Source organism: Ammospiza caudacuta, chromosome 13 (assembly GCF_027887145.1).
Source record: "Ammospiza caudacuta isolate bAmmCau1 chromosome 13, bAmmCau1.pri, whole genome shotgun sequence".
Lineage (NCBI taxonomy): Eukaryota > Metazoa > Chordata > Aves > Passeriformes > Passerellidae > Ammospiza > Ammospiza caudacuta.
Genome location: NC_080605.1, coordinates 14,622,312 through 14,635,309, shown reverse-complemented (window position 1 = coordinate 14,635,309; position 12,998 = coordinate 14,622,312). Strand labels below are relative to the sequence as shown.

Sequence of the window (12,998 nt, the reverse complement as noted above, 5' to 3'; positions counted from 1 at the left end):
CATGGCATCTCCAGGTGCAGTGTCTTCACACACTCCCTGGGGCTCTCCTGCTCCTCACCCAGCACCCCAAGATAATCCCTGGGGGTTCCTACACCGCCCCGGGAGCAAACCCCGATGCTGCCTCCACCAATGCCACATCTCCAGGCATCCCTCGGGTCTCCCTCCGCTGTAGTCCCGGTGCAGGCGGTGTTGCTCCCCGGCCCCCCCCGCTCAAGAGCATCCCCGAGAACCACCGGGGCTGCCCCCCCCGCCCCGGCTCCGTCATCCCTGCGCGTCCTCCGGGTATCCCGCAGCGGCTCCGGGAGCATCCCTGGAGCTGACCCCGATCTTCCCCCCGCCCGCAGCCCCCGGCCCGCGGCGGGCGGCGCATGTGCCGCGCAGCGCCCGCCCCGCCCCGCCCCCGCCACCGCCCCGGCCGGAGCTCCCCGCGCCCCGCTCCGCTCCGCGCCCCGCGCCGCTGCCAGGGGGCGGCGGGTCCGTGCAGCACCCGCGGAGGGCGAGCGAGGGAGGGAGGCAGGCAGGGGGCGATGCCCCGCCCGGCTCCGCCGCCGCTCCGCCGCTGTGCCCCCCCCGCCGCCGCCCGGGCGCCGCCCGCCCCCCGCCGCCGCTGAGCCTGGCCCGCCGCCGCGGCCTCCCCCGGCGGCGCCGCCCGCCCCGGGCTGCCGCAGCGCCGCGATGGAGACGGCGGAGAAGGAGTGCGGAGCCCTCGGCGGCCTCTTCCAAGCCATCATCAACGACATGAAGGTAGGGGATCCCCCCCGCGCCCCGGTTTTGCTGTCGTGACAGCGCTCCCCCCGCGCCATCACCCGGCTTCCCCGGGCAGTCCCCGCGCTGCCGCCGCCGGTGCCCGTCCCGCGGTGGGTACCGAGGCTCTGCTGCCCAGCCGCGAGGTGGGGATTGGAACCCCGCATCGGGTACCGGAGCTCGAACATCAGCCCCACAGCGAGTGTCGGGGTCCCACATCGGCTGTCAGAGCCCGGCACGGGTTCCCAGAGCCCCACATCAGCCCCTTACTGGGCATCGGAGCTCTGTGTTGGGCATCGGAGCCCTGGAGATCGCAGCCCCCCACCATCTCTATATCCAGCGCTGGATATTGGAGCTCCATGCTGGGGATTGCAGTCCCACATCATCCCCAGATCCATCAATGGCTATCGGAGCCCCGTTCTGGGTGTTGCAGCCCTATATCTGCCCTGTTACCCTTCACTGGGTATCAGAGCACCATGTCGGGCATCAAGGTCTCACACTGGGTGCCAGAGCCCTGCATCAACCCCATAATATTCATCGGGGCCCTACATTGGGCATTGGAGCCCATCCTGGGGATCCCGGCTCCATATCAGCCCTGTATCCATCCCGGGGTGCCCGAGCCCCTTGTCGGGTGACACATACCCGGCATCACTGCCCCTCGCCAGGTACCACTGGCCCCACACCGGGCATTGCCACCCACTTCGGGCATCACGTTGTCCCTGTCCCCCTGCCCCATGTGAAATCCCTGGATTTCTGTCGGACCCAGTGGGGTTGACACCAGTGGAACAAAAAGGTCCCCTAGCTCCTTGATCCCATTTCCTAACCCGGGAAGAGGATATTGCCTCCACCCTCCCTGGGAGCAGGATGGGGCCATGTTTAAAAAAAACCTTTTTGTTTGTTTGTTTGTTTTCATTTCAAAAAATACATTAAAAATGCTGGGGGGCATTTCAGACCAGGGGCCGAGTGGAGAGGAGGGGACCAGCCATGTTTCTTCATCTCGGGGGACCGAAATTCCCACAGCCAGCTCCAGCACTGGGGTTTAGCCCTAGTCATTTTTGGGAGGCAAACGCTCTCTTCCTCCTCCTCCTCCTCCTCCTCTTCCTCTCTTCATGCTGCAGACCCGTCCAGACAATGCTGTCATTGCCAAAGCAGGGGAGGGGGGATAAAAAAAAATAAAAGCCTTGCTGGGAAGGAGATTAACCCCTTCGAGGGGCAGTGGTGGCTCTGCAGCTGGACTCTGGCTCAGGGCTGGGAGAAAAGCTCCAGGGAGAAAATCCCAACTCTCCCAGGGCAGAGGGATCCAGGGCTGGTGCAAAACGGGTGCTGGGGTGATTGGCTCCCTCCCCCAAATGCCTTCACCCCAGCCACCCTCTCCAGGCAGCCTGGCTGAGTCCCACACTCCCAGGAGGGAGGTGGGGGCAGCCCCTGCCTCAGTTTCCCCATTCCCCTGCTGAGGGTTCAGAGGGGATAAGCCAGCCCAGAGCTGTCACCTGCCAGGGACATTCCCAGCACCATCCGGATGCGGTGGGGCTGGGAACCCCTCACCCGAGGAGACTGGGCTGGAGTCAGTTTCATGCCATTTGAAGGTAGGAAGGATTAAAGAAAAATGATGAAAAAGGAGGAAAACCCCGCCACACTACAGCTGGGCCTCAGCCTGTGCCCTGCACAGCCCCAGCCAAGTGCCAGTGGCACCTGAGTGTGTGCTGTCCCCTCTCCCTGCCATGTGGGTATCCTGGCATGGGCGCTGGGGGACAAGTAACTCTCTGCTTGAAGAACTGCTGGCATTGTAGGGCAGTGATGTGCTTGTGGTCCTATGGCTGGGACCCCTGTGCTGGTCTCAGGGCACAGGGAATTTATTTTGGTGGTGGGTGGCTATTTCAGCACCTCTTGGCCTATGCTGGGGAGAATTTGTTTGTTGGTGACAATCCCTAAGCTGGTTTCATTCCTGTTGCCTCTCCTCGTGTGCTCAGTGTCCCTGAGTGACCTTGGCATGTCCTTGTGCCCATTGTCCTCTTCCCCATCCTCCTCATGCCTGGCATCACAGGGATTTGGGGGCATCTCAGTCTGCTCCCTTCTACAGGGGAGCCTCACTTGCCCTGCCCAGGGTGGCCAAGGAAGGTGGCCCAGAGCCAGTGGCCCAGGAATGGTGGCCCAGCCCTCTGGCAGTGACAGTCCCTGGGGACCCACAACCAGGGGGTCACTGCCACAAGTGATGTGTGAAGTGGCACCCTCAAACCCTTTCTTTGCTGGCTCATGAGGAAATTGGAGCTTTCATGTTCCCAAAAAATGCTGGGCTGGTCTCATGCTGCCTCAGTGCAAACCTTGTCCCCAAAGCTGCCACAAGCCATAGTGCCCATGGGGATGTGTGGCAGTATACATGTCCCAGCCTGGTGGCTGCCCTAGGGGAGTTTACAGATGCCTGTCACTGCCATCGGATGGTGACACCAGGACAGCACTGGGATTTTGTCACTGGGACAACAGGACCAGGATTGACCTTGCTAGGAGAGCAGCACCAGCATGGCTTCACCAGGATCATGACACCAGGACTGGCCCTACTGAAGTGGCTTTGCTGGGATAGTAGCACTGGGACCAGCTTCACTGGAACAGCACTGGAATGGCCTTGCCTGGATGGTGGCACCTGGATAACTTCACTGGAATGATGGCACTGGTACTGGCCATGCAAGGGTGACACTGGGATGGCCTTGTCCACACAGCACGAGGATTAATCTCACCAGGACAACATGGACTGGTCTTGCTGGGATGGTGACACTGGGATAGCCTGGCTGTATGGAGGATCAGGATCAGCCTTGTGATGGCACCAGGATGGCCTCGCTGGGATTGCGCTGCAGCTGGCATTTCTGGGACAGTCCTCACTGGAATGGCAGCAGTGTGGTCTGCTGGGACTGGTTTCACTGGGACAGTGCTGAGATAGACTGGTTCAAACAGTGGCACTGAGATGGCCTCGCTGGGATGGTGGCACTGGGACTGCCCTGGGATGACTCCCCTGGAATGAATGGTTGCACAGGACAGCCCTGGACCAGCCTCGCCACAAGGGCAGTGGGGATGGTCCTGCACAGATGGCCTTGCTGGGATGGCACCAGAGCGGCCTCATTGGCACAGCACTGGGGTGGCCTCCCAAGCACCTGTGCCCTGTCCCTGTCCCCACACAACTGCCCCATTCAGGGCTCTGGGGACCCCGACCTCCCCTCCTGCCCTGTCGATCCTTGGGCTCAGGGGAGATGGGGACTGGGGCTCCTGTTTTGGGACTGGAGCTCTCCGTGATGGTGGGTTTGGCCATCAGTGCTTTGGGGGGGAGCTACTGCTGGGGGTCTCCTCTACTGCTGGCCAGAGTCTTAAAGATTTTTAATTTCATGCTCCCAATGAGGAAGAAATCACTCAAAACCCTGGGATCTCCATGGTCTGTAAGTTTGGGTGGCCAGACTGGAAAGGGAGAAAAATCAGGAGGGAAAAGAGTTGTGCTCAGCTTTTATTAGCCATCAGAGAATCTATTGAGCTGCCCTGTCTGCGCCAGTGCAGGAGGGACCTGCCCTGACTGGGGAAGCAGTGCAGGGGGTGACGGTCCCTGTCTCTCACCATCACCCTTCTTTGCAGAGCTCCTACCCCATATGGGAGGATTTCAACTCGAAGGCCACCAAGCTGCACTCCCAGCTCAGGTGAGTGGCCAAAAGGGGGGTGGGACATAGGGGATCCCCCTCCTCGTTGGCACATCCCAGGTGTCCCACAGCCACTGAGCTCCCCTCGCTCTCTCTGCCTCAGGACCACGGTGCTGGCCGCAGTTGCCTTCCTGGATGCCTTCCAGAAAGTGGCCGACATGGCCACCAACACCCGAGGTAGGGGCCTCTCTCCTGGGGGTGGGCGTCCCCAGGCTGGTCTGGGGGACAAGTGGTGATTGTCCCCTGTGGGGTGTCCCCTGCCCACATTGCTGGGGTGGACTTCAAGCAGCAGCTTCACCATCCACAGAGAGATGTCCAGCCTGTTCCCACACCAAGGTGGAGCATTCCCTGGGAAGCAGCGTTGGAAGGATGGAGTGGGGAGGGGGGAGGAGGTGGGCACCCATGTGGGTGCTGCTCCTTACCACCCATGGGTGCTTAGCCACATTTTCTGGTGGGGCTGGCACACTCAGGGTGGCTCAGCTCTACATCAGGGTCTCCTGCACCCGTCTCTGCCCCCCAGGATACAGAATCCACCTTGCTTGTCCCTGTCCCCTGGAAAGTTCCCGGGGGGGGGGGGGGGTCTCAGCTGCTCCAGGGAAGGGGAATTAGCTAGAGGGAGATTCAGGAGTCCGAGCTTCACTGTTTTGGGGACAAACCCTAACTCACCAGGGAGGTGACTGAAGAGCCAAAGCTGCATGTGGGGTCCCCCATACTGTTGGGGAGCGAGGGGGAAGGATCCCCGGACCCTCTCTGGGTGCCTGCTGGCAATGAGGAGCCACTTCCCACTGCCTGGCTTCTGCCAAGCAGATGGTCCCGGGCTGGTTTGCAGACTGGCGGCATCCAGGCCATCTGGAGCCATGCGAGGAGGAGGAGGAGGAGGAGGAGGAGGAGGTGGAGGCAGCAGCTTGAGCCAGGATCAGCTTTGCCTCCAAACCCACTAGCCCACTGCACCAGGGGGATTAGGGCTCCTCCAGCTCCCTGTCAGCCCAGGCAGTCAAAGCAAGGAGGAGACATAGGAGCAATGCTGGGGACAGCTGGGGACCAGCACCACAGGAGTCAGTGTCACCCTGTAGTGCTGCTATACCTGCAGAGCTTTTTGGGAGGGTGGGCAGCAGAGCAGCAGCGTGGGGAAACTGAGGCACTGGGTGGGGGCTGGCTGCTGGCCTTGCACACAGTGCATGAGAATCGGATTAGAAGCAGCAGGAGCTGGGATAAGAGCATTAGGAGCTGGATTAGGAGACTACCCCAGTGTAGGAGAAGGCCCATGGGTTCCCCTATTTCCATAGCACTGGGAGACTGAGGGACATCCGAAACTCCTACAAAGGAGTGGGAGGGTTTTTTGGAGGCTTTTTTAGAGGAGGAAAGACTGAATGTCACTCCTTAGTTTGCACCCAAGGATTTTTGATTTCCGTTTTTCGTGGGAATCGCCAGCAGCACTGCCACCATGTGGCCATCCTCAGGCTTCAGCGGTTTCATCTAAAAAGGATGCTCCTGCTATCTGCTGCTGGCAAATATCCCCCCAGGAGTCTGGACTCCCTTTTTATCCACTCGTGATTGTGCCTGGAGGTGTGGGACAGAGTTGGAACTGGAACTAAGCCAGGGTACCTCTCACCTCCCTTCCCTGGCCCCCCAGTGCCAAATTTAAGACAAACTGGGAAAATATGGGAGCAGGTTCTAATTTCAAAGTCTCCAGAAGAGATATTTAGTGTTTCATGTATTAGTTAGTGGATGATGATTTATTTATTTATTTATTTAGTGGATTTATCGTGGGAAAAAACCAGCCACCCCCTGCCTAAAGTGTCCCCATTGCCCAGTGCATCCCAGTGCTGATCGTCCCTGTCACGAGCCACCCTGCTCCCACCGTACAGACTGGGCTGGGACTGGTGTGGGGGTGTCCCTGCCCCCCTCAGCAGCACTTTGCTCCCCGCAGGTGCCACGAGGGACATCGGCTCGGCGCTGACCCGCATGTGCATGCGGCACCGCAGCATCGAGGCCAAGCTCCGCCAGTTCACCAAGTAAGCAGGACCAGCAGCAGCTCCGAACCCTCGGTGTGGGTGACACGGCCTGGCCAGGCTCATTGCCAGGCTCATTGCCAGGCTCATTGCCTCCCTAAGGAGGGGATGCTGGGTGCTGGCTGGGCATGGGATGGGGAATGGCTCCCCCCTGGCTCCAGCACTCTCCCACACTCTGCTTCTCTCTCCCCCCTCCAGTGCCCTCATGGAGAGCCTGATAAACCCTTTGCAGGACAGGATTGAGGACTGGAAGAAAACTGCCAATCAGCTGGACAAGGACCATGCAAAAGGTACAAGGGGGACAGGATGGATCCGTGCAGGGTGGCTGCTGGGCAGGGGTCCCCTCTGACAGCACTTCTGCACCCCCAGAGTACAAGCGAGCACGCCATGAGATCAAGAAAAAGTCCTCTGACACCCTGAAGCTCCAGAAAAAGGCTCGCAAAGGTGAGAGGGGGTCTCCTGGGGGGTGCCCCCACCAGCCCCTCTGCAGCACCCCCAGCCAGGGCCGGTATCCCGGCTGTGGCACTGCCAACCGGGGGTGGGCACTGAGGGGGTCCTGCTGCCCCCCTGTAGAAAGGGAGGTGCCAGCATGGCCCGGGGGTGGCGGGGAGGCGGGGCACGCGCCCCGGCCTTCGGCCTCTTTTCACACGTTTTCTCTGTCTCCTTCTCTCTTCCCTCCCCTCCACATCCTTCCTGTAGAGCTACTTGGTAAGTGAACCGCTTCCCCCCACCACCGGCCCCCTCTCTGCTTCCTCATCTACTCCCCCCAGTCTCCCCAGCCTCTGTCTGTCTGTCCGTCCGTCCATCCACTCCCAGTTCCCACCCTCACCCTGCTTTTAGCTTAGCTTAGCCTGCACCCCCTGTCCGGAGGCAATGCCAGACTCACCATGTGGCAGCCCAAGGGCTCCTCTGGTCCCAGGTGCCAGGGATGGGGATGGGGTGGCAGAGAAGCCCTCTGCCCAGGGCTGCTGATGGGTGAGGGTGCTCCTGGACCTTCCAGGGAGATGGGCAGAGTGGGAGACCTATGGTATGTGCTGGAATGTGAGGATGGGGTGCTGTCCTCAAGCTGGGGGAATGGCCTCGGCTTGGCAGTGGCACCGCCAGCAGCCTGGGGAGGGTGTCAGGGGAGCCCAGGGCTGACAGTGCCCCATCTCTCAGGGAAGGGGGACCTGCAGCCCCAGCTGGACAACGCGCTGCAGGACGTCAATGACATGTACCTGCTGCTGGAGGAGACGGAGAAGCAGGCAGTCCGCAAAGCCCTCATCGAGGAGCGGGGCCGCTTCTGCACCTTCATCACCTTCCTGCAGCCCGTGGTGGTGAGTGCTGGGAGCTGCGAGGGTCAAGTGTTGTTCCTTCTGCCCAGTGGATGCTGATGCTCTCTCTTGTGCGTCCTCAGAACGGGGAGCTCACCATGCTGGGAGAGATCACCCACCTGCAGGGCATCATCGAGGACCTGGTGGTGCTGACCGCTGAGCCCCACAAGTTGCCCCCTGCCAGTGAGCAGGTCAGTAGGGGCGAGCCAGGGGTCAGGGGAACAGGAGAGCATCTTTGGGGGGACTTAGACCCCATCTTTCCTGCAGGTGATCAAGGACCTGAAGGGCTCTGACTACAGCTGGTCCTACCAGACGCCCCCATCCTCGCCCAGCAGCTCCAGCTCCCGCAAGTCCAGCATGTGCAGGTATGGTGAGGTGGGCTCCACTCCCAACCACAGCCGGGAAATCCAGCTCTCTTCGTTAACCTCAGTGGGTTAATGATGCTTACAGCCTTTGGGGATGCTCACAAGGTGCATGTCCACCTTCTCATGTCCATATGGGCAGGTGGCTCCCACTAATATGGAGGAATTGGTCTTGGCACACTGGGCAGGGCTGGTGGACCTATGGGACAGGATGGGGGCCTGACACATGCCCTGTTCTCCAGGGTCTGGGGACAATGTGTGCCATGCATGGGTGTCTGGGGGCAAGCATACCACCTCTGTCATGTCCCCCAGCCTGTTCCCTGCCTCAGGGCCACCCCAGGAGGCAAAGGGACACCCCCAGGAGGACTACATGCCTCAGTTTCCCCAGGCTGGGATGTGTGGCAGGGCGCTGGCCATCCTGCCACCTCCAAACCTCAGTCTTAAATTCTCTTTTCCTTCCTTTGTCCTGGCCACCGGCGTGTCCCCGTGCCCCCGGCGCCCCCCCAGCAGCGTTAGCAGTGCCAAGGGTGGCATGGCGTGGCCCGGCGGGGCTCAGACCTGCTCACCCAGTTCCACCTATCGCTACCGCAGCCTGGCGCAGCCCCCTGCCGCCGCCACCCGCCTCTCCAGCGTCTCCTCCCATGACTCCGGCTTCATCTCCCAGGACGCCGCTTACTCCAAACCACCTTCCCCCATGCCCTCGGACATCACCAGCCAGGTACAGGGAGGGTGCTCCGTGCTGCCAACCTCCATGCCTCAGTTTCCTCTTCCTTAGAATGGGTGGGTGGTGCTGGGTGCGGCACAAGGGTCCAGTGCACAGGTGATGAGACTCACCCTCAGAAGTATTTCCATCTGTGTTGGCATCATGGGGAATAAATACTGGGGATATTGAGGGTTCCTGCCATAGTTGAGGGCATCCTGGGCCACACGGCAGAGAAACCTTATAAATTAATTCTCTCAGGGATGGGGCATAGATATCCCTCTCCCTGTGCCAAGAGAACAGGGTGTTTCCCAATCACCACAGCCCCATAATACCCAGTTTGTGCCACCCACCACGTAGCATGGAGCAGAGCTTCCCCTTCATGCTGCACCATCCCCAGTGCCAAGGATGCTTCAGGATCCCCAGGGAGTTGCCATTCCCACCTGTCCATGCTAGCCTGGCATCACCAACCCAGCAAGGTCCCCGCTCCCCAAAATACTCTTGGCTCTGCATGGCTTGGGGTAGGAGGGGAGGGGTTGGGGCAGTGCATCATGCCAGTTCTTGACCCCGCTGCCAAGGTTGCATCCTGCTCTCCATCCTGCAACCACTGCCAGAGGGGAGGAGGGCTGGGGGCCTCGCTCAGCCAGGGAGCTGTGGGTGCTGCTCTAACCAGGGTCTTGGCTCTGGCTTTGCTTGCTAACTGCCTCTTCTCTCACCCTCCGGCTCTCGGCTCGTCACGGCACAGCAGAAGTCCTCCAGCTCGGCGTCCTCAGAGGCATCCGAAACCTGCCAGTCAGTTAGCGAGTGCAGCTCCCCCACCTCGGTTAGTCCTTGCCATCCCACCAGGGTTGCATTTCACACGTGGTTCCCCCCTCACTTCATGGGACCCTCCCCTCCCTTCCTGCATGGGGCAGAGCATCCTGAGCAGCACCCGTGCCCTGACACGGGCGACATCAGCTTGAGACCTCTCCTGCCACGCTCCTACTCCCAGTGTCACCAGCATGATCCGCATGCCTTGCCCGTTGCAGGACTGGTCCAAGGCCAGCCCCTATGACCAGCCGGTGGTGCCCACCCTGCAGCGGCGCAAGGACCGCGTGGAGCACCTGCGGGAGGCCGAGATGGGCTCTCCTGCCACGGGGTACCCGGGCGTCGGTGCCGAGGACGCTCCCAGGCCCCGGATGTCACCAGCTACAATTGCTGCCAAGGTACCAGCTGTGGCAGGGAGGGCACAGAGTGGGGGGCTCCTGGGGACTCCCGGAGGAGAAGCCAGGGTACTGACAGTGCCCTTTGCCCCAGCAGCATGGGGAGGAGGTGTCCCCTGCCGCCAGCGACCTGGCCATGGTCTTGACCCGTGGGCTGAGCTTGGAGCACCAGAAGAGCAGCCGGGACTCACTGCAGTACTCCAGTGGCTACAGCACACAGACTACCACCCCCTCCTGCTCTGAGGACACCATCCCTTCCCAAGGTACTGGCATTGGAGGTACCTGGGACCTCCTGAAATGGCACTTAGAGTGGGGAAGGGCACAACAGAGGGGTTTTGGTGGTCCCGGGGCACATTGCTGTGCTCTGGGTGTCATAGCATCAGGCTATGGTCATACTGTGTAGGGGCTGGTGCCACAAATAACCACAGCTTTTCCTGGTTATTTGGGTGCTAGCTGGGGCTCAGTGGGTGCAGTTGTCCAGGAAGTGCTGTAACAGGTGATGTGGTGATGTGTCTGTGCACAGAGGTTGAGTACAGGTGGAGATGGTGCCAGATGGTAGGTGATGGCAACAGAGTTGCTGGTTGGAGATCAAATAACCACATCTGTCATGATGTTGGCATGATGATGGCTGAGCCAGTTATGAGCATGTGGTGGTGGCAGTGGGGATTGGCTGTGATCATGTGGTGATGGCTGTGATTGGGGTGGTTGTGGGTTTGGTTGTGATTTCAGTGTGATGGCTGGGGTCACTGTGCTTTCCTACAGTGGTGATGTTTGGGTTTGATGGTGAGCATGTTGTACCAGCAATGACTGGGACAGTAGTGGTTATGTGACAGTCGTGGCAGTTGAATTTGGTTGTTGTGCTGTGATGGAGGAGGCTGGGGCTGGCCTTAATGACATGGTTGAGTTTGGCTACCACTGCCCCCCCAGCCACATTGATAGTGCTGCTCCCTCCCCAGGCTCTGACTACGACTGCTACTCAGTGAACGGTGACGTGGAGTGTGACCCCCAGAGCGATTTCGACAAGTCCTCCACCATCCCACGCAACAGCAACATCGCCCAGAACTACCGGCGGATGATCCAGACCAAGCGTCCCGCCTCCACGGCCGGGCTGCCCAGCGGCACCAACCTCCCGGCCGGCAGCACCCCGGGGGTGGCCACCATCCGCCGCACGCCCTCCACCAAGCCCTCGGTCCGCCGTACGCTCTCCAACGCCGGCCCCATCCCCATCCGGCCCCCCATCGTCCCCGTGAAGACCCCCACGGTGCCCGACTCCCCTGGCTACGCCGGCCCCACGCGGGTGGGCAGCGAAGAGTGCGTCTTCTATGCCGACGACGCCTCTCCGAACCCCCTGGATTTTGCCAAAGCTTCGCCCAAGCGGCTGAGCCTTCCCAACACCGCCTGGGGTGGCGGTGCCATGGAGATCTCTGTCTACCCCGGGGCCGGCCAGCACCTCTCCGCTGAGGAAGAGGAGGACCAACAGCTGGCCGCCAACCGGCACAGTTTGGTGGAGAAGATTGGGGAGCTGGTGGCCGGCGCCCACGCCCTGGGGGAAGGGCAGTTCCCCTTCCCCACCGCCCTCGTGGGGTCCGGCCCTGGCGAGGAGACCCCCGTGCCGCCCCCCGCGGCCTCCATGGACCCCCCGGCCGAAGACATGCTGGTGGCCATCCGGCGCGGGGTGCGGCTGCGCAGGACCGTCACCAACGACAGGTCGGCCCCGCGGATATCGTGATGCTGCCCCGGCCAGGGGGACGTGCCCGATGGACCCCGGGGGCACCCGCTGCCCCTCCCCAGGGACCCCCACCCGCTGGCACCCGCTGCCCTGTCCCTCTCTGCTGTCCCCTGCTTCCTGCCCCTCTGGCACCTCCTGCCCTGCCCTCTCCTCACATCCCTCCTTCTCTTGCTCTCTCTTTGGTCCTCTTTCTCCTCTTTTTCTCATCTTCTTTTTCCTATTTACTGCTTTTTTTCTTTTGCCTTTTTTCTTTTTTTCTTCTATGTCACTTTTCCTTCTATCTTCTTATTTTCTTCTTTTTCTTCATTTTCCCATTTTTCTCCTTTTCCTCTTCTTGTCCTCTTTTCCTTTTCCTTTCTTTTTAACTCTTTTTCTCCTCCCTTCTATTTTCCTATTTTCTTCATTTTCCTATATTTCTCCTCTTCTTTTCCTCTTCTTGTCCTCTTTTTCATTTCCTTTCTTTTAACTCTTTTTATTTTCATTTCTTTTAAACTCTTACTCTCCTCCCTTCTATTTTCCTCTTCTCTTTTTCCCTTTCTTTTTTTCTCCTCTTTCCCTTTGTTTCTCTTTTCCTGCTCCCCTCTGGCTTTCCCTCTGCTGTCTCCTTTCCCTCGGGCGCAGGCGGGTGGCCCCGGCCGCAGCAGGAGAGGACGGTGCCAGGAGGGCTGTGCCAGCCGTGGAGCACCAGGAGCACCAGGAGTGGATTCTCCCCAGCTGCCTGCTTGGGGCCAGCACAGCTCAGCCTCATTCCAGGGGACAGAAACAACGGGCTGGGGGTGCAGGGGGGGAACAAGAAGTGGGGGACATGTGAGAGGGTTGGGGGGCTGGGGGTAGAGGCACTGCAATCCCCCCTGTCCTGGGGGGATACCAGGGGGCAGGGGCTGAGGATGCTGAACCTCCACTTTGCCCCCCCTCACAAGGATCACCTGGGACCCCCCACAAACCCCCTCACCCTCGCTCAGCACCCACAGACCCTGTGCAGGGTCTGCTCAGAGGGGGCTCCAGGCACAGGAGGTTTGACTCAGCCCCCCAGGCAAAGCAGCTTCTGCCGGCGGCTGGAGGAAAGCACAACCCCGGCCCCGCTGTACATAGCCCCCGCCCCGCTGTCTGTCGCATCGCAGCCCCCCTGCCCTCCCCCTTAGGAATAACAATTTAGTTCTGCCCCTTTCCCCTTCTCCTGCCCAGAACCGCTGAGGCCAAGTGACAAATGTTTGGGTTTGAGGGAGGGGGGGGGTCTTTTATTTTGTACAGAAAACAAAAAT

The 12,998-nt window shown here is 60.5% G+C and overlaps 1 protein-coding gene across 1 annotated transcript; it reads left to right on the top strand.

The window, feature by feature from the left end:
* The first annotated feature begins 626 nt into the window (after window positions 1–626).
* On the top strand, window positions 627–12,465 carry MTSS2 (MTSS I-BAR domain containing 2). The gene is made up of 15 exons (XM_058813459.1): window positions 627–744; window positions 4,357–4,418; window positions 4,522–4,595; window positions 6,349–6,433; window positions 6,629–6,720; window positions 6,800–6,874; window positions 7,130–7,138; window positions 7,589–7,746; window positions 7,827–7,934; window positions 8,011–8,108; window positions 8,613–8,823; window positions 9,554–9,628; window positions 9,834–10,010; window positions 10,105–10,270; window positions 10,964–12,465. Exons 1-15 carry the CDS (start codon window positions 676–678, stop codon window positions 11,734–11,736), a joined length of 2,232 nt encoding a protein of 743 aa, XP_058669442.1. The 5' UTR covers window positions 627–675; the 3' UTR covers window positions 11,737–12,465.
* Window positions 12,466–12,998: the final 533 nt, after the last annotated feature.